Genomic DNA, 21465 nt, shown 5'->3' with positions numbered 1-21465 from the left:
CAATAGTGTTAGAATTAATAAAGCCCTGGAGTATTTAAACTGGGAAATAGCCAGACTCGTGTGTATTTAAGATAGACCCATGTATCTAAAATAGCCAGACTCGTGTGTATTTAAGATAGATCCATGTGTATATTTGAGCTGTGTTCTAGAGGCTTCTAATCCTTTAATTAGCATGTGTTAAAAGGTAATTAAGCCAGGCAAACTTCCTAAGGTGTGTATTAGGCAACTATAATCCTAGAGAATCAACTTGAGTTAAGTGTTAATTGAGTCAGGCTAATTTCCTTTGAGGTAATCATCCGTTAGCACAACACAGGATCAAAGGAACCGTTTGATATGCAAATGAAGGGGGTTCTCCCTCCCTCCGCAGATAAAGACAGCTAAGCTTAGAGACCAGTGGGTTAGGAAGTTGATTAAGCTGGGCATTATGTGAGCAAGGGTGTTGCTGCATCTATGGGTGACGCTGACACCACATGGAATGCTGATGCTCTGAGGCTCCGGCTGAATATATGTGTAAATAAACCATATATCACAAAGACACCATAGTCTCTGCTCTGCTTCAGCTGAGGGAGTCAGGGCTCTCTCTTTCCAGCTTCCAGCCCAGCCAAAATCACACATATACAGAATATAAAGGTAAAGGACCCCTGGACGGTTAGGTCTAGTCAAATTTGACTATGGGCTCTGTGCTGGTCCCGAGGGTTACCTAAGAGGCGAAGTCCTAGTCCGGTCCGTAGGTTCAGGGTAAAGACAGTCAGAAGTAGCCTAAGCAGGGCAGGGTGAGGTCAGGATCAGGTACGTAGGTCAGGAACTGAGGCAGGTCAGGAGCGCAGGCAGGGAAGACAAGGCAGGAAAGCAAGGCAGGTCGGAGGCAGGAACACTGGCAGGGTCTAGCAACCAACCCTGTTGCTCAATCTTGCTGAAGATTTGGACTTATGGCTTGTTGTGAAGAACCCCCCAAAACAGCATGTGTGTGAATCACTGTGCCTAGCTAGCAAACTGCAATGCTTGTGCAAATGCAGCCATTGCAACGTCGAATCCCACCCCTACGTCACTAGTACGTTAAATCGTTTTACGGGAAGCAATTCATAAATCAACTCTTCGCTTTTTCGCCCTCAGACCTCTCTCGCTCTCGCTCTCTCTCAGAGGGCCACGTTCCTTCCCTCCACAGGTGGGCTCCCCACCTGCACTGCCCTCCTTGCAATCCCCTTTTCTCCACAGGAGCCTCGCCCTTTTGCTGCACCTGTTCCTTTTCCTGGGGCTGATTTCCCCGCCCGCCGCCATCCGCGCGCGCCCTTGCCCCTCAGAGCGCGTGGCCGCGCCATTCCGTCCTCCTGGGCCCGCCCCCTCCCGCTGCTGCCTTCAGGTTCCGCAGGTCACTCCTCTGGGCTTCAAGAGCCGGTGAAACTCGGGGCGGCGCCAAGCGAAACCCGCCTCTCCCCTGAGGAAGAAGAAGAGCCGAGGGGCGGGACACGGGCGAGCTCCTACCTGCGCGCGCTACCCTTACCACCAGCCCCCTCCGCCGCCCTCCTTTCTCTCTCTCTCTCCCCCTCTCACGCACAGAAAAGAAGGAAATGCCGCCCTGCTGGTCTCCGGAGAGCTTCTCGGGAGGAAACAGAGGAGACTCCTTCTCCCACTTCGAGCCCGAATTCTCTTCCGACGAGCCTCCAGCGGCGGCGCAAAGGTCCTGAGCGCCTTGGCTTGTTGGGAGGGCCTTGCAGAGGACTTTCTTCCCAGCGCAGAGGTGAGTCCCAGGGAAATGGGAGATGGACGCCAAACCAATAAATACAGTGTGGCTTCAGAGCAGGGGGTCCCCCAAACATTTGCCAATTCCAGCCCAGTTTGAGGTTCGGGGATTTCATGCCAGCCTCCTCCCCCCCCCCCCGCTACTAGGGTTGCCACGCCACCTGTATTTCAAGTGTGAAATGCTACGTCCTGCATTGATAACAGTATTGTGTTTCAGCTCTGCCAAGTTAGGGGTCCTCTCCAAACGCATGTTTTTTGAAAGGATGTGTAAAAGGTTTCAGCACAGGTGGAGCTTTTCTATATATATAAAGGGGATCGCTCCCAAAATTAGTTGAGGGGTTTTTTTTGGGGGGGGGGGATCACGGGTAAAAATCCCCCATAAAAGAGGACAGGGAAGCAGGTTTTTGTTTGGGGGGGACAGTCTTCTGTTAGGGGGAGGGTTAGAATCTCGGTTAATTTAGGTTTTTTTATTGCTTTTCAATGATTTTTGAGGATTTAGGGGGGCAATACCCCCCTTGGCTACACCCATGCCCGTCCTGTTAGGCTGCGATAGATTGTAATGGATTGCTCTGAAGCCACTTCAACATCAGATGGGGGGGGGGAATCGGTCCCCAACCACCCCGCCCTGTCCTGTATTTTGCCATAACAAAGGTAGCAGCCCTACCCACTCCAGTAGACACCTGACACCTCACTCTGTCCACACAACTGGGATCCGTTTAAATATTGAGGCTTCTCCTGCTGCAACTGGGTAGTTTTTTGGGGGAGTTTTGGGTAGGCTTTTGGATTGCAGAGAATGAGAAGGAGAGAGCAGCTCCCCCCAAAAAATAATCTGGATGTTTTCTCCCCCCACCCAAACTCAGCAAATCCAACTTTGCAAAGAATTCTATTTGCAGACTGGATGGGGGGGGGGGGGAGAGTAGCCTGCAATCCGAACTACCAGGTGCTGGGCAGGGCAGCATTCCTGGAGTTCTTGCATAGAAGGAAGAAGGCAGCTTCTCCCATCATTGGGAAGGGCCGTAGGTCAGTGCAGAGCACCTGCTTTGCATGCAAAAAAAGGTCGCAAGTTCAATACCCTGGAGTTGATCTTGGAGCATCACTGCCTATCAGCTTGGACAGCATTGACTTAGTCTTAGACCTGCTGGCGATTGGCTGTGGCTGCAGCAATTGGACATGGTATTGGCGGCTGTGGCAAGTGGGTGGGTGGGCTGTTGGTGGAAGCGAGCAGGCAGGCAATTGGCAGCTGGGGCAAGGTATGTGATCAGCAGTGGCTGTGGCAAGCGATCAGCAGTGGCGGGCAGGCAGGTGAGCGATTGGAGGAAGTGGCCTCCCCCACCCCCCACCCCAAAAAAGCTAAACAACTTAATTTCTTAATTTCAGGTTTAAAAAAATAGGGGTCATCTTATACATGGGGGCGTCTTATACACGGAAAAATACAGTAGTTTTTATCATTGTTTGTGATGGTTCCACATTTTAAGTGAATGATTTTGGAACTGAGTATAGAGCTGTGGCGCTGTGGGTTAAACCACAGAGTCTAGAGCTTGCTGATCAGAAGGTCGGCGGTTCAAATCACTGCCACAGGGTGAGCTCCTGTTGCTCGGTCCCCCAGCTCCTGCCCACCTAGCAGTTCGAAAGCACGTCAAAGTGCAAGTAGGTAAATAGGGACCGCTCCAGCGGGAAGGTAAACGGCGTTTCCGTGCGCTGCTCTGGGTTGCCAGAAGCGGCTTTGTCATGCTGGCCACATGACTCTGAAGCTGTCTGTGGACAAAAGCTGGCTCCCTCGGCCTATAGAGTGAGATGAGCGCCGCAAACCCAGAGTCGGACACGACTGGACCTGATGGTCAGGGGTCCCTTTACCTTTACCTTATAGAGCTCTCTGTTCATTTCGTTTCTATGTATGGGTTTTGCTGATGCTTAAAATAAAGCAGGATTTTCCCCTTCCATTTGTTTTTAGTATTTCTCTTTATTTTTCCCCATTAGCGTTTTCCTAACTTTCACAGCTTCAGTCTATATAATGGTTGTTGTGGTTGTTGTTGTTTACCTTTGAGGGCTTGGTAAGTCCTCTGCTCACTTTAACACATAGGACACCATAAGCTTTAAAAAGACTACAGTTGCAATTTACTTACATAGAATTACCTTCCCCTCCCCACCCCTTATACTTCTTTTGTCTTCGTTACTAATAAATGTCATGTTGTTTGGCAAACGCTAGTCATTCAGCAAATTGAATCAATAGATTTTGTGTTTTCTATACCCGCAGACAACTTCAGCAAGGCAGAAGATGGCTCACTCGGAGAGACCTCATCACGATACAGATTACAGGCAGAGGGAGAGTCCAAGGTCCAGCCGATATATTGAAGAAAGAAATAGGAAACCGTATCCTTCAAATGGAAGGTAAGTTTAAAAAATGAAACAGGACACAGGAACTAGGGAGCCAAATAATGCACAGTATGCCATATTTCTCCCACTCTTTGGGGTCCATCATGCCACTTTAATCAGCCGTGGCTTTCTCCCAAAGCATCCTGGGAGTTGTAGTTTGTTAAGGGTAGTGCTGTAGTCTAAACCACTGAGCCTAGGGCTTGCCGATCAGAAGGTCGGCAGTTCGAATCCCCATGACGGGGTGAGCTCCCGTTGTTCGGTCCCAGCTCCTGCCCACCTAGAAGTTCGAAAGCACATCAAAGTGCAAGTAGATAAATAGGTACTGCTCCGGCGGGAAGGTGAACGGCATTTCCGTGCGCTGCTCTGGTTTTCCAAAAGCGGCATAGTTATGCTGGCCACATGACCTGGAAGCTGTCTGTAGACAAATGCCGGCTCCCTCGGCCTATAGAGCGAGATGAGCACGCAACCCTAGAGTCATCCACGACTGGACTTAACTGTCAGGGGTCCCTTTACCTTTAGCTTTAAGGGTAGTGCAGATGGAGCCGTCTTCATGGATGATATCCAAGCCAGAAAAGGTGTCACCATGGGGACAGGGAGTAACAACTCATTCCTGTATCTTTCCATGCATGACATTATAATAGTTCTGCGTACTGGGAAGGATGGCATTGTTACGAACGAAGGTGACTGAGGCTGCGGTCCTGTGCACACAGATAAATTGGCATTCACTTGTATTTTTTGCTTCCTCCTTATAAAGGAGTGGCTGAGCCATTTGAGAACATTCCAATGCAACACAATACATGGCTATATTTTGCTGGCTTATTAACATTCACGTGAGCGTCCATTTAGATGCAAATAGTCTACTTCAGTGGGGGAGAGAGGAAGGACATTGTTTTAAAAATATGTATGCCCTCCCTCTCTTTATAATCCACTAATGAGGCTGCCAGGTGGCGCTGTGGGTTAAACCACATAGTCTAGGGCTTGCTGATCAGAAGGTCGGTGGTTCGAATCCTGCCACGGGGTGAGCTCCTGTTCTTTGGTCCCAGCTCCTGCCCACCTAGCAGTTCGAAAGCACGTCAAAGTGCAAGTAGATAAATAGGTACCGCTCCGGCGGGAAGGTAAACGGCGTTTCCGTGTGCTGCTCTGGTTCGCCAGAAGCGGCTTAGTCATGCTGGCCACATGACCTGGAAGCTGTCTGCAGACAAACGCCGGCTCCCTCGGCCTATAGAGCGAGATGAGCGCCGCAATCCCAGAGTCGGACACGACTGGACCTGATGGTCAGGGGTCCCTTTACCTTTACCTTTAATGAGGCTGCATTACACACACACACACACACACACACACACACTCACACTCATCACCACCACCACCAGCAGCAGCAGCAAATCTAGCAAGCATTTAAAATGAGGCAATTTCTAAGTCTTCCAGGAACTCTCTTTTCTCTAGAGAAGACAGATCAGCTTGGTTCTGGAAATACAGCCAACCACCGTGGTTGTTGGGACAGAGTGCACATTTGTGATCACCGTCGCTCTTAGTTTCTGGAGCATCTTATTTTCTGGCATGTGGCTTGCTTAAAAGAGGGAGGCAGCTGCATTGCTGGTGTCCAAGGGATTGCTCTCTATTTAGTAGAAAGACTTATAAATCACACAGCTTATGTTGTACAGCTGTTCAGTGCACAAGACAAAAATACCTAAAGGTCAAGGGGATGAGGGGGAGGGATGAGGAAGGGTTACTGCCTTGCCAGACTTTAACATCTTGGCACCTGTGCCTACAACCAATTGATTAATTTGTTCCTATAGATCATATTCATTAGAAGAGAAAAGCTAGCAGCAAAGTGGGTGATGCTTCTAATTGGTGACAGTGTAGCTCGTATGCAGGACCACGGTAATTAATGTCTGCTGATTACAGTTGCATTGGTGTACTTGTAATCCTGCCAATGAGAACAGATGAATGCAAAAGATGCTAGGACTGGAAAATCTAATTGAGTGAATAAATGCTGGCTTAGGGTTGGAATAATAATTAAAATAAGAAATCCGAAGAACATTAAGCGAAAGCCAATAACAGTCTGGCAGTATTAAGGTCAGTAATTCAGTAAACTTTGAAAACAAGTTTGCAGGGCTGTAGTAACCTATATGACCAAGGGCAAGCATGATAGCTGTTACGGAAAGGAGCTAAAATGCTGTTAATGGTACCTTTTAAATAATGGGGAACTCCCCCCCCCCCATGCACAGAGCCTTGTTAATATTCAGTGTTAAAACGCAAAACCAAAGTGAAGACACACAAAAAGGAAATAGCCTTTACATATTCATAACAAGGAGAATTTTTTCTTTCTGCTGAAGGCCTTCTTAAGTCACCCAAGTACTTATAATCTAGGATGAAGAACAGCTTCCAGACAAGCAGGCCAGGTGGTTCAGTCCCCTCCAAGTCCCACATTTTATTTTGACAGGTGGATGGGGCCACCTGCTTGTCAATAACCTAACATCAACATCACGTCAGTCGAAGCGTTTTAAATCAAACCATGCAAGGAAAGGCATAGCTCTTTGCAAGGGCTGGGGATCAGCCGATGGTCAGCGCTTGCAAAGAAACAAGAATTTACAGGTACCACTTAGCAGCAGTGCCTGCAAACTCATCTTTCAGCAGGGAGCCATGTCTTCAGCTGACCCATACCTGACATGTTTTCAGGGCATGGCTTGCAAAAAAGGGCCTCACAGGCCAAATAGGGTCTACCAGCCATAATTAGGTGGGTTAGGGGTTGCCTACCACTATTTAAAAGGGGACACGGGTGGCAGTGTGGTCTAAACCATTGAACCTCTTGGGCTTGCAGATCAGGAGGTTGGCAGTTCGAATCCACGCGATGGGGGCTCCAGTTGCTCTGTCCCAGCTTCTGCCAACCTAGCAATTCGAAAGCACACCAGTGCAAGTAGATAAATTGGTACCGCTGAGGCGGGAAGGTAAACAGTGTTTCCGTGCGCTCTGGTTTCCATCATGGTGTTTCGATGTGCCAGAAGCGGTTTAGTCATGCTGGCCACCTGACCCGGAAAGCTGTTTGTGGACAAATGCTGGCTCCCTCAGCCTGAAAGCGAGATGAGCGCCACAACCCCTTAGTCGCTCCAGGGGCCCTTTACATTTTCCACTGTTTAAAATCATAAGAAGTGTTTGGGTGTGTCAAATCTCCACTGAAAGGGCATTCCACAGTGTGGTGCAATCACTGAGATGTCCCCGCTCTTTGCTGCTGTCCTCTCGGTGTTGGACAGCAGAGGATTCCAGAGCAGGGTTTCAAACGATAAAGGGAGTATTGGGTGGGAACATTTGGGAGAATCTATGACCTTGAAAAATGGTGTAGCAATCACTTTTAAGTAAAATAAGTTTTAAGAAGGCGATGCTTAAGGTTCTTTATCCCTCTCCACCTGCAGGTCATCAGAAGGAACAACGGAAAATCCTAGATATCCCACAGCTTTCGCAGACCCTCACCAAAACAACCCAGGAACAGCTCAGGAATATGTTGATTCTTCACCCCCATTGTTCTACCCTCGAAAAGAGACTTTTTCTGAGAAGTGCTCAAACCTGTGTTCAAGAAGAGGTATGCAAACATTTGTCTCACTCCACTCAATCACATCCTTTGATCCACAAAGTTGTTTAAAGAGGAGTACAAGTGGATCTTTTGTTGGGGGAGCAGAAAGAATAAGAGGTTTCAGCTTTCTCTGAACTTTCTCAGAACAAAGAACAGGAGATCAAGTAATTTAAATTCACAGCTTGCAGCCAAATCGAATTTTATAACAAATGGGGGGCACTTACTGACCACACCTGGCTAGCAATCTCCTAGCATATCAAATAGTCACTGATAAAGGTTTAAAGAGCCGCAGGTTTTCACATACATCTTCAGTGACCCCAAGGAGTCAAGTGTTTCAGTTTTTTCCATTATTTGGAGAATCCAGCATGACTACATATTTCAGTGCCCTCGCTGAAAGGATAGTAATCATGATACTCTGCCGATTTCATTTCTTGGGATTAAATAACAGTAGGTGTCCCCTTTCCCAAACTCCTAGCCAAAAGTTGTAAAGGTAGTGGAGAATGATACCTTGGCCAATACAGTCTGCTTTTTAACAGTGTTGTGTGGTTGGCTCCATTGCTTGGAAACAGGTGCTCAGTCTGAAACTATGAAGCACACCTGTAAATGCTTACCTTGGATTACGCACGGCCAAATTTACTCAACATTCAATTTCCAGCACAGTAGCCAGATTTCATCATTTCGTGACTTGTGTTTCCTTCTCAGCACACAACACAATTTATGAGATTGTGTCATGAGTTGTAAGCTTGAGAGAATCTTTAGGATACTGATTCTCCACCCCGCATCTCAGCAAAATAAATCATCATGAGTCTCTTACAAAATTCACCTCATATGACTATTTTAAATATATCTCACTAGAATCCTTTCAGCTTTGGATTTTGCCAGTTATTTTTAGTTCATGCATTAAATTCAGCCTTCCACTCCCTTGGCCCTTTTTGAAGTTTCACCTCAGCCAAAGTGAAGTTCAGCTTCCGGCAGCAGCTGAATGTGGGCATTTTTTCGTGTGGCTACTCTTTCCTTGTCAGTTTGTTAATGTTATATGACATCAAGGCATCTCGAGCTGTATAGCAAAGTGAAGTGTCCTGTAGCTCATTCTGAGCTTATTAACAGGCATTCAGGCATTATTTCTCACCCTCTCCCAAAATTATCCTCTTTGACCTTCTCAACGGAAGCAAGAGCTGCCCAGTCTTGGGCATATTTATTTACAAGTGAGTTCCATTTGTTCAATGGAACTGCCAACTAAAAAGGCTTGTGGCCTTGGCTTCTACCCAGCATGCTCACTTGGCAGGAGGGAACTAAGGAGAATTACAAGCTGTTTTCTGCTTCCTGCCCCCACCCCAGCCCAATCAAGCTCTCCCTTGGGTCCTCAGAAGTTGTGGTCATCTTTTTAAAAAAGAACATACTTATCTTATTTGATATTAGTTGCCTTGCGATCATCCAATACCAGGGCCTGCTCAATAAATTTTGCTGCCTGAGGCAAATGGCACCTACACCCCCAAGATCAACTGAGTTATTCTGGTACCTGATGCAAAAATAATTCAAAAAAAATAATACAAAAAAATCCCACAAGCCCTCTCCCCCACACCCCTTGCAGCATTAATAAATTAAATAACTACTTAAATGTACTGCCCTCGTGGCACCCAACATCAACTGTCTGGGGAAGATGCCTCACTCTATCCAATAACAGGGCCGGGCCTGTGGAAATATTAAGCTTTAAAGAAATAGCCGTAAAATTGTTTATTGTGGGGTAGAGGTGGAAGGTAGCTTCTCTTTCTTCCTCACCTGCTGGAGAGTAGACAAGGTGGGTGAAGGTAAACAAGCTGGCTTCTTTTTCGCTGTCAAATATTAAGAATGCGGTGGATCGGATTCCTAGAAATTCCAAACAACTTGGGAGGACAACTCCTGTGAGTATTTAGGAATGAATGTCTGAATCAGACCTACCTGGCCCTGAAGCAGAACAAAAAGCAGTTGAAGTGTGGATTTGGCAACCTTTTGCAATATGGTAGCTGCTTAGGGTGCTTCCAGACAGATGTGGATTTTGGGATGAGTGCTCCTCTTGCATGAAAGATTTTTGCAGCGTCCTCACAATGTTATTGGTATCTAAATACCAGCCTGTCTTTCGTTCCCCAATCCGGATTTACCCTTTATGTGGAAAATCTGATAAAATACGTTGTGTGCAATATCAAACACCTGTCTCCTGGAAGCACCCTTAATGTCATTGGAGAGCAGCTGCAACCAGAGAGGAGTTATCTGATTTGGTAAGCATTATCACATTCTCATGACCATACAGAAATGTGATGTTTGTCGTAGGCTGCAGTACATGGGGCTTACTTCTGAGCACACCTGTATAGAATTGTGCTGTGGATCCGCATTATCCAGCTACCTAATAAATAGCTCTCCCTGTAGATATAATCAAGTATCAAATGGGTAAGACCACCTCTTTGTGTCTAATATGAATTCATCTGGCATAGTAAAATACCCAGTAAATTTTTCCATCGATGTGGAAAGACCTTATTAGTGGACCTCTGGACTTGAAGTGGTCTTGCAGTTTTTCAGTACCATTTTTAGCTACCTACAGGTAGGCGTGTGTTTTAAATGGTGCATTGCTTCCCATGTTTGAACAACTAAATCTACCGAGAGCAAGAGAGAGATTAATAGTTTTGTAAAATCAAGCATATGTCAATTCTGTTTACTCGGAGAACCTCTTTTTGATAGAATGAGCACAAACTTGAGTGTGCTTTACAGGTGGAAGGCAAGAATAAATGGAACTCTTTCAGTAGTTTGACAGAAAGGGGGGGGGGGGTTAATAGCCTTCAGGGAATATTGTGGTCTTGAAAGAGATTTCAGAGTAAAAGTTGGTCTAGAAAAGGATTGCAGAGAGAGCTAAACTCTATAGGATGGCATTTTGCAAAACTACCATTAGCCAAATAAATGTAGTCGGTTTTGCAGGCATTATCAGATTCTGAGGCTATGGTTCTGTGTCTGCTTACCTGAGAGTAAGTGTCATTGAATTCAATGGAACTTAAGTTTGAATAAACGTGTATAGAATAATTCTGTTGTGTGAATGCCCCAGCTAAAATGACTTCAGGGAAGACCTGCCTTGCATGCAGAAGTCCCCAGGTTCAATCTCCGACATCTCCTGTTGTTGTTGTTGTTGTTGTTGATGATGATGATGATAATAACAAATGCTCCTCCATTGGGCACTTCCAGATTATTCACTCACACACCTATGTGCCAGCTTCCTTGCCATTCTTCCTTCACAAAGCAAGTACTTTGCTTTCTTGACCACGGCTGTCCCCTGCCTTCTGTCTTCAGTGTCACCTGTGTGCCCCCAACAAGGGCACTTCCCATTTGCAAATTAGCAAGAGACTAAATTGAATCCCACCAGCAAATAAAATTAGGATGTAGCTATAAAGTGACCCCATCCCCTGTCCTTCCCCCTGGATATGCTCATGCATTAATAAACCAGCATAAATTCATGTGTGTCTGAAAGCTACTCTTCCCCGTCCCCGCTCAACAACCAGAACATTTAATCAAAATCTTAAAGGAACTGGAACAGAGGTCATACTGCCCTAAGAAGAAGTGCATCCTTATTTTTGGGATCAAGGTGCTGCGTCAAAACTAAACAGATCTCTGCCTTTAAAAAAACAATCAAATTCTGTGACTCACAAATATATGAGAATGAACTATGCTATACAGTGGTACCCCGGGTTGCGTACGTAATTGGTTCCGGGTTACAGTTCGTAACCCGAAAAGTACGCAACCCAAACAAGCGCGTGAAAAACCTGGAAGTAGTGGTTTGCACATGTGCGAATACGTCTGCGCATGCGTGAACTGAGCAGAATGCTTCTGCGCATCCGTGCGTTGCGTGCGCTCTGGGTTGCGCTTCAGGGTTACCAGAGTTCGTAACCCGAAAAGTACGTAACCTGGAGCGTACGTAACCCGAGGTACGACTGTACTATACTATATGCATGTATCTGTGTTTCAGGGTTTTGTTTTGTTTTTTAATGGAATTAGGGAAACATGCTAGCAAATCTATATACCTGTATGTAACTTAGGAGATATTTCCCTGCATGTAGAAAGTTTTTTTATATATATACATGCTGTGCTTAGTCCCTTGTTTTGTTTAATTTGTGATCCACCCTTATAGGGTACTAGATGGTTATTTTTATTTTATTCTCGCATGAAAGGAGGTATGGAAATGTTATCTATCTCATAGGCATGTAGCCTTGGCTTTATCTTTTACTACTTTCTCCCCCTTGTCTCCTGTATTCCCTTTGTTACTGATTTATGCCCCTTCTCCCTTTACAAAGCTGCAGAAATACGGCTCTTCCTTTCCCATCATCTCAGCAAAAACCATGGTCCATGTCTTGAACATCTCTTTCCTAGATTTCTGCAACCTTCTCCTATCTTGTCTTCCATTGCACACGCATACACACCCCTTCATCCCAATATAATGCTCAGGGGCAAAAAGATAAATCAACTAGCCCAGGGGTGGGCAACCTAAGGCCTGTGGGCCGGATGCGGCCCAATCGCCTTCTCAATCCAGCCCACGGATGGTACAGGAATCGGCGTGTTTTTACATGAGTAGAATGTGTGCTTTTATTTAAAATGCATCTCTGGGTTATTTGTGGGGCATAGGAATTTGTTCATCATCCCCCCCAAAAAATAGTCCGGCCCACCACATGGTCTGAGGGACAGTGGACCGGCTCATGGCTGAAAAAGGTTGCTGACCCCTGAACTAGCCTAATAATTCAACTAGCTGCTTTTTAAAAGGGAATTGAAAGGGCTCTTGGACGGAGAATTTTCTTTCTTTCTTTCAATTCTAGTCAAGAAAGTGCTCTGAGCAAGAGAGAGGCCCATGAATGCTGCCTTTAGGTCTTCTGAGGAAAGCCAAGATATTGTAAAAATAAATAAATATCGTTTCCTTCATTTCTTTTGAGCACTGCTCCTCTAGGGTCCTCCCTCACGGCCACAGCTTCAGCACTTTTGGGTTCCTTTAAAATCCTCTAAATTCCTCTCCTCGTCGTGCACTGTAGTACACAACATCTTTGTTGCTTTTCTCTGATGAATCGGGCAAGTGTTTTGATACTGATAGAAATCGCTGTGGGGTGAACTATTGTTTATGGCGTGCTTGGGCCTTAGTTGAACTCATTTTGAGCTGGAGGAGCAAATAATTGGATTCTATAACCTTCAGGGAGGCTAACATCAGGTCTTGTATTTTAGGTCATTTCAGATTGCTTGGGATCATAAGAATTTCTGTAAGAATACAGTTGACATAAGCTTGGATCCAGACTAAGGCTGCAATCCAAATGCCCCTTAGTCTGGCCTAGTTTTGAGTGGAGACATCCTTCTGCTTGCTTCACCTGCACAGACTTTCCGGCCAAACGTGCAGGTAGATGGAAGCCTTGCCTGCTAGTAAGGGATGCTGTTCACAGTTTTGTGTTGCCCTCTTTGGGGAATCAGCCTTGGAAGAAAAGTTAACAGGAGTGTGAGAAGAGGCGAAGACAAACAGGCAGGGTGGAAGAAGTCGAGGACACCCCATAACTCTTGGGACTCCAGGTAAAAGAGAAACCGAACCACATTTCCTCTCACCTGAGGCTCAGAGTAGTAAGATAGCGCAACATGCTGGCTGGCTACTATTGGTAGCCTCACATCCCTTACCGCCCTCCTACCATTTATTTTTAAGATTTTCCTTAAACCTTACATAACGTGAAATGCGCTGGCCATCAGTGCAGGCTGTTTCAAAACAGGGGTTATGGGAGCAGCCAGTAACGTGGTGGCTGCATTTTGGACCAGTTGAAGCTTCTGAAAAGTCTTCAGGGGCAGCCCCACATAGAGTGCATTGGGATAGTCCAGCCTGGAGGCTACCAGAGCATGGAGAACAGTGGCCACTCCCAAGGGATCCAATAAGCCCACTGAGGGCCACGATGGAGGAGCGGGGTGTTTGGGAGATGACCTCAGTCACGTGTACCAGGTTTGCATTTAACTAGAATGCTCACTTTAGCCTTATTCACTTGGCTGCTTTTATAGTGGAAAAATCCCCCATAGTGTGCTGTTTAATAATAATAATAATAATAATAATAATAATAATAAGTGTATCAAACTTGGCTTACATTTTCGTTACTGCTTTGCGACCACAGTATTGGATAGGTGTTTGCAGGTATTGCCAAGCAACTGAGGAGGATCAAGAGGGACATGGGCTGAAGACCTACCCTTCTCCATAATATTAGCACCCTGACATTCTTGATTCTACCCAGAATCTCTCTGTTTTGGACTCAAGCATATAATTAAAAAGCCAGCATCTTAAGGCAGTGGGTGGTGATTGAGCCTGGTCTATACTTAGGATAAGTATAAAAAGGACAGTAGAAACTTAAGCTGGAGGAAAGGAGTCTGATTGGATTTTCTTTTTCTTTTTTTTAAAAAGCTTCCCTTTTTAAAATAAAATAAAAATTAAAACACCCACTGCTCAAGTTGTAGAGAACTCAGGCACATGGGATTACAAACATCCCCCTAATATGATAAAACAAACCAAGCAACTGACTGCCTCCTCTCACTTTGCAGCAGCTCATATAAAATACAAGACAGGTTTTGCAGGCTTCCTCCACAGGAAGCAAAACAGAAGGCAGGTACAACCGGCAGTTAACTTCTAGGTGGTGCACTTTGTTAAGAATCTCTCTGCGAGAGATCAAACTCTGCAGGCCTTCAGGGAAGCCAGGTTTTGTTATTTTGGGTCATTTCAGATTGCTTGAGATTGCTGGTGCCGCCTATGCATTTCTGTAAGTATGCACAAGCTTGGATCCAGACTAAGGCTGCAACCCAAATGCCCCTTACTCTGGGCTAGTTTTGAGTGGAGACAGCCTTCTGCTTGCTTGTGTCATTCTCATTCCACCTGCGTAGACTTTCCGGCCAAACATGCAGGTACAGTATTTGGGAGCCTCGCCTGCTAGTAAGGGAGGCTTCCTCCACAGGAAGCAGAACATAAGGTAGGTACAGCCGGCAGTTAGGTGGTGCAAGAGATCAAACTATGCAGCATGAAAGTGTTACTCTGGGTAGACATTTGTTTATCCTAACCTGCCCCCAAGTGGCTAAGTAAGTAATTGGTATTGCTTTAGGGAAGCCTTGGTCATTTACTTGCACTATGCATAACTGCATTTAAAACTTACTTTCTGCAGCCACTGAGTCTTCCTTTACATTTGAGGAGGGGCATAGAGTGCAGTTATTAGCTTTCCACAAGACAAATTTACAGCATACTCGTTTGTTTTCTTCTCACTAGGGACTTTCTGCTGGTTTTGCTCATGCTTTTCCAACTTCCAAGCTGCAAGGTTGTGAAGTCTCCCTGGGCACATTTCTCCCAACATTCAGAAGATTAATCAAGACCTTTGTTTCTTAAGTGTCTCTTCTAAAGACAGTGGTAGTGGTTCCTTGCCTCCCCCTCCCCACTTCTTTAATTATATACAGGTGAAACTCGAAAAATTAGAATATCGTGGAAAAGTCCATTTGTGTAAGCAATTGTTTTCATTAGCTACTGGAGTTTAATATATGAGATAGACTCATGACATGCAAAGCAAGATATGTCAAGCCTTTGCTTGTTATAATTGTGATGATTATGGTGTGCAGCTGATGAAAACCCCAAAGTTGAAATTGTTAATTTGGGGTTCTCATCAGCTGTATGCCATAATCATCACAATTATAACAAATAAAAGCTTGACATATCTCGCTTTGCATGTCATGAGTCTATCTCATATATTAGTTTCACCTTTTAAGTTGAATTACTGAAAGAAATGAACCTTTCCACGATATTCTAATTTTTTGAGTTTCACCTGTATGTTATGTCTCTAAGTTGCTTGCAGACCCTCCCAAGTGTCCCTATTTTCTGGGGACGTCCCTGATTTAGAGAAGCCATCCTGGTTTCTGATTTGATCCTGTAATGTCCCGTTTTTCCTTAGGATGTCCCTATTTTCATTGGAGGGCATGGAGATATCCAACCCTGAGCCTTCTGAAGGCAATCCTGTATAGGGAAGGTTTTTTTTATTGTTTAATGTTTTATTATGTTTTTATGTATGTTGGAAGCTGCCCAGAGTGCTGGGGCAATCCAATTAAGATGTATGGGGTATAAATAGAAAAATTATCACTATGGAATGGGGCGTCCCTATTTTCATCATAGAAAGGTTCAAGCGTATGTGGTTGCACAACAGGTAGATTAAGAGAGAGGCCTTTATTATACCAGATTAATGGGGAAAGATTGCACTTGTGTGTATAACTAACCCCTTCTTGACACCAGATATTGTGTCTGGAGTACCAAGCTGCATTTCTGCAACTAAACCTAAATGGAAAAATATCCACAAAGAACTTGGTCTGAGAGCCAGTTTGGTGTAGCCGTTGGGAGTGTTAGTTGAGACGTGGAGAGACCAGGGCTAAATCTCCACTCAAATCATGAAGCTTGGTGGGTGAGTTTGGGCCAGTCATGCTACCCAACAGGGTGGTTTGTTCATAATGTTGTTGTTTTAAAAAATAGTTTTTTATTGGGTGTTTCTGTGTTACAAAGCAAACAGATAAACAGGGAACGGTACATCCATTTGTCTCCACTTTCCGTTCATAATCTTTTTCAGTTTGTTTACGTTTGGTGAGACATTTTTGTCATAAGCTTCTTGAAGTTGGGGGAGAAATGGGGATATTGTTCTTTTGTTCTATTGTCTATTAGTGTAGGGAGGGTTATGTCAGCATCACATGGTAGGTCCTGTGTGTGTGTGTGTGTACACGCACATATATATACAGTATATATAGATAGATATTGCGAGAGGTTAGGGGTTCCCAAGCTTGGTTGGTTGTGTTTATATTATGTCCCCCAAGGTTGTGTTATATTGATTTGTATGCTGTTGCAAGGAATAGGCCATTGCCCTGTTGTGCTGCGTGTGTAATAAAGGGGAACCACACTGGGGTGAAGGCATCCTCCATAGCTAGTCCCAGTGCTAGTTTGAGTTTGTTGGTTAAGTTTTCTAGTAGGGCGATTTCCCATACGTGGTCTATGTTCGCTCCTGATAGGCCCTTCCAGTGTCTAGCTGAAAGTGACTTATGAGTTCCTTGTAGTGTGCTTGTGTGTTGTTGGCCTGGAAGGTATTAATAGGGCGAGTTCTGGAACAGGGTGGTGGTTAAGGTAAAAGGAGGAGCAACATCTGAAGCTCACCATGTTGACAGACCCGGCCAATGTTGTGCGAGCATCGCAAGGAGGCCTAAGCTATAGCACCTTTCCAAACCCCAATCGCTGATTTACTCTTTCTGGTACAGTAGTACAAAAATAACTTACTAAGAACACTCCTCAGAATAATGTAGGTCAAATGTACTCATGGCCTGTTTTATCAGTGTTTGGGGAAAAAGAAGGCTTAATATTTGGGCCTTACACTCTGGCCCCCTTTGGAATCCCAGTGGGTGCTGATTCTGAGCTCCTGGCAGAGATCATTCACCCCACCAAAAATTGTTTTGGAAGAAGTTCTTAAATGACTTCAGAAGGTCGTCCGTGTATCCTGTTTTACTGAAGTTCAGCCACTGCAAGGCACGGCACCTGCCTCGAGTCCCTTCCAGCAGCTGGGAGGATTGTAAGCTTCGTACTAAAAAGTCTTCAAATGGCTGTTGCAAAGGCCTGGTGTTTCAGACAAACAGACAACACTAGACTCAATTCTGTACAGTGTGGTAGCAGGCCTAATTCGATTCCCTTTCCCTCTCCTCTTGTCTTGTTTCATGGTAGGAGCACTCTCATTTAAGAGAATCTGGACTCTGGAAGATGACAAGAAGTCAAACATAACAGCATTAAAACCTTAATCTGGACTCCTATGGTGGTCAACCCAATGCCTTGGGGGAAGCCCACAACCATGCCATGATGAAGGCAATAACCCCTTTTTTGTTGCTGCAGAAGGGGGATCTGGTCCCCAGAGCAGCAACAGAGGCCTGCTTTGCAGAGCACATGACTGATATTACAATTTTAAGGATGGTGACAAGCTGGAACCTGTGCACAGGAGGCTAACCAAGATGATTAAGGGTCTGGAAACCAAACCTTATGAGGAATGGTTGAGGGTGTTGGGTATATTTAGCCTGGAAATGAGGCGACTGAGATATGATAGCCATCTTCAATAAAGGGCTGTCACATGGAAGAGGGGAAACAAGCTTGTTTTCTCCTTCTCTGAAGGGTTTGACATGAACCAATGGCTTCAAGTTACTGGATATTCCGACTAAACATCAGGAAGAACTTTCTGACAGTAAGCGCAGTCAGGCAGTGGAATGTACTCCCTCGGAAGGTTGTTGACTTTCCTTCCTTGGAGGTTTTTAAGCAGAGGTGAGATGGTCATCTGTCATGCAGACATCACATGACTAAATGCAGTTGGCTGTTGATGGACGAATGGAAAATTTAGACAAGGGCTACCATTATTGTTACAGATTTGGCTCAGGTGTGGGTCTCGTAGGAAGGACCCCAAGACAAAGAGTGTCTTATGTCGTGAAGCTGTTCTATGGCTTGTGGAGTTTTGTATCACTGAATGGTTTCCAATAGAAAGCATCACTCTGCAGCCTGCCCTGGAAGGCAACAAACTCCCCTTCAGCAGAGGATTTTAAGTAGAGGCCAGATAGTCACCTAGCAGCTGTTGTAGCGCTGTGGTCTAAACCACGAGGCCTCTTGGGCTTGCCAATTGGAAGGGCGGCAGTTCAAATCCCCACGGCGGGGTGAGCTCCTGTTGCTATGTTCCAGCTCCTGCCAATAGAGCAGTTTGAAAGCATGCCAGTGCAAGTAGATAGATAGGTACTGCTGCAGCGGGAAGGTAAACAGTGTTTCCGTGTGCTGTGGTTTCCGTCACGGTTGCGCCAGAAGCAGTTTAGTCATTCTGGCCACATGACCCGGAAAGCTGTCTGTGGATAAACGCCAGCTCCCTCGACCTTAAAGTGAGATGAGTGCCGCACCCCATAGTTGCCTTTCACTGTACTTAACCGTCCAGGAGCCCTTTACCTTTTGTTATCTTCAGCTGGTTGAATTATATCCCATTGCAGTTCTCTTCTCCCATACGACGTCAGGGAGAAGGCTAGGCTAGAATAATCTTCCAGACATCTACCTTGTTTAGAATATGGGCCAGTTTTCCGTTATAAAATAACCCTTCCAACTTTAGTAGTACAGATCAAGAACAATTTTACCATGCAATGAGCTGTGAGTAGCTATCCTGCAGATCCCAGAAACCTTTGTGCGCTCTGGTAAAATGGTGGGTTTTTATCATCTGCATAATTGCGCTGGGATATTTGACCAAACTGGATTTATGTTTCAGTCTTATGTGTGGTTCGGATTTAGTGTTAACGTTACTGCATTGATGGCCTCGTCGCTTGCGCCCTTTATTTTACAGGAGGCTTTTGACGCTTACAGGCAGCCAATAAATAAATACACAGGCATGAGTTTTTCCGCAGCAAAACTATTCAGAGGCACGGATTTATACAAGGAATATTAACTCTCCCCTCTCTTTCTCTGCAGGAATCTTGCAGTTCGTTGAAATCACACTTAACATTTTGGTGCTGGTCTGCATAGGAGCAGCTCAGGCATCCATTTCCGGCTTCACCTCCATGGGAGGCCTGGGCTCCTTCAACATCAATTCCGCCTACAGCCCCTTTGAAGGGGTAGAGTTGCAAGAGGTGAGGGACCTGGACATGCAGTTCAACCAGATGAGAGCTCCTTGCGTCTACGGCGGCGTGGCCTTCAGCCTAACGCTGCTGTGCCTTACCATCCTCTTCCTCGTCGCCGGAGGGAAGCCCATCCATCGCCTCTCGGTCCGGTTTCTCGTCACGGAATGTGTCTTCGATGTCCTCGCTTGCCTGGCATACATAGTGGCCGTAGGCCTCTACCTCCACTTTGTCCTGCAAGTCAACGCGACGGAGGTGTGCAAGAAAAGAGAGAGGCTTTACGCCAGGCGAGGCTACACATCCATGAACTGCAGCGTGCAAGGCGGAGATGCTTCCGTGGCTCTCTTTGGCCTCCTGGTGGCTTGCCTGTATTTCCCAAGCGCTGTGGTCTGTTTCCTCACCATTCGGAGTGTGCGGGAGTTCCAGAGGCAGGCGGCGAAGGTGCAGTACAGCCTTGAAAGGACCTACAGCGAGGGAGACCAGCACAAGGCCTACAAGAGGCCAGAAAGCATTGACGGGGCTAGGACCTTTGCCACCCTGGTGTAGCCAACGCTAGGAAAACACTGTGAAGGAACACATTGGGAATGGATCGTTTTCCTGCAGCTGAAAGCTAGCTAGACTATCCATCAATTGGAGTTGCCGATCTGCATTTTTAAGTCGGGCAGCATAATATATATATTTTTGTGCAAAAATTGGAAGTGTTTATGCACACTGCCCACGAGAGAAGGAAGAATGGAGGGCTCCAGTGCAAGAGTCTCAATTACATTGCTTTGAATATTGTGGGCTTTCAGATCCGCTCATCAGAATCCGAATGCAGTCTCTGGCTATAGGCTCATTGTGGCCTAAGAAATATCACAAGGGGGGGGGGATACTGCTTTGGGAGCTATCACTCATTGGTATACTACTGCTCACAAGTTAAATTAATGGGCTTTCACCTCTCCTCCCAAGATTTGCCCTTTATATATAAAAAAGAAGCAGATGGCTAGCAGCCATCTCAAGATCCCGTGGCAATGGATTCCTTGAGGAGAGAGACATTGCCTTCCTTTTGGGATTGAAATTCATCGCCAACAGCACACTGGCTAACCACATGTTATTTAACTTTGTAGAATAGCCTTCTCCAATCCGGCATCCTCCAGATTGGTCCAGCCAGCACGGCCACTGGTCAAGGAGTTGGGAGTCCATCAGCAATCAGAGCATCACAGGTTTTCCGCATCCCTGATCCAACACTTGACTGTCCAGCATTTCAGCCATGAGCTTTCCCAACCCTACTGGTAGTTTGCAAGAGAAAGGGACTTTATAGAGGAACCATGAGCAGACCTTTGGAACTCGCTCCACAAGGAGACACTTTTTGCCCCCACCCTCACTGCTTGTGGTGGCCCTGATTTTACCCTTCTGCCATGCTTTTCAACCTGTGTTCATGGGTTTCTTATTGTTCTCTCTTGCGTTTTTGAAATCTTTTAATACTATGATTTTATTGCCACTGCTATTTGCGTGTTGTTTTTTTTATTGCCGCTTCTTAATGCATTGCTGCTCATTGGCTGTTTTTACATTTCTGTTGATTATTATTTTTTGGTGTCTTGGCCAAAAAAAGGATTACCGTATATACCCGAGTATAAGCCGACCCGAATATAAACCGAGACACCTAATTTTCCCACAAAAACCTGGGAAAGCTTATTGACTCGAGTATAAGCCGGTTCACCTTTGCCGCTGTGGAGGAGGAGGAGGAACGAGCAGCCCGAAAGCAACCCTTTGGGCTGCTCCTTCCTCTTCTTCCTTTGCCAAGTTTGCATTTATGCGAGCAGTTCAGGAATGGAACAAGCTGCCTGGGGAGAGTAAAGAACCATTCTTAAGGGATGGTTGACTGGGGAGAGCGGGTGGCGGCACGAGCGGAGAGAAAGGGCTTCTTTCTCGCCACCCCCACCACCCGCCTCACTCGAGTATAAGCCGAGGGCAGCTTTTTCAGCACAAAAAATGTGCTGAAAAACTAGGCTTATACTCAAGTATATATGGTAAATGGTGTTTGCAATAAACAATTGTACAGAAGTAAACATTCACATTTTTCTCCCTTCCCAATAAGAATGCAAACCTGTAACTAGAGAAAGGACAGGGAATCATTAAAATGGCTCACAGAACATAGG

At 45.7% G+C, this 21465-nt stretch overlaps 1 protein-coding gene across 1 annotated transcript; it reads left to right on the top strand.

The window, feature by feature from the left end:
* Window positions 1–1399: 1399 nt before the first annotated feature.
* On the top strand, window positions 1400–19897 carry LOC117049717 (MARVEL domain-containing protein 3-like; the record flags this gene model as incomplete). Its single annotated transcript, XM_033154566.1, has 4 exons — window positions 1400–1738; window positions 3995–4128; window positions 7524–7690; window positions 19182–19897. Coding segments are annotated over 4 exons (1332 nt in total), but the record flags the coding sequence as incomplete, so codon positions are not given.
* Window positions 19898–21465: the final 1568 nt, after the last annotated feature.

Source organism: Lacerta agilis, chromosome 7, assembly GCF_009819535.1.
Source record: "Lacerta agilis isolate rLacAgi1 chromosome 7, rLacAgi1.pri, whole genome shotgun sequence".
In the NCBI taxonomy this organism is placed as follows: Eukaryota; Metazoa; Chordata; class Lepidosauria; order Squamata; family Lacertidae; genus Lacerta; species Lacerta agilis.
This window is presented reverse-complemented; position numbering and strand designations above follow the sequence as displayed.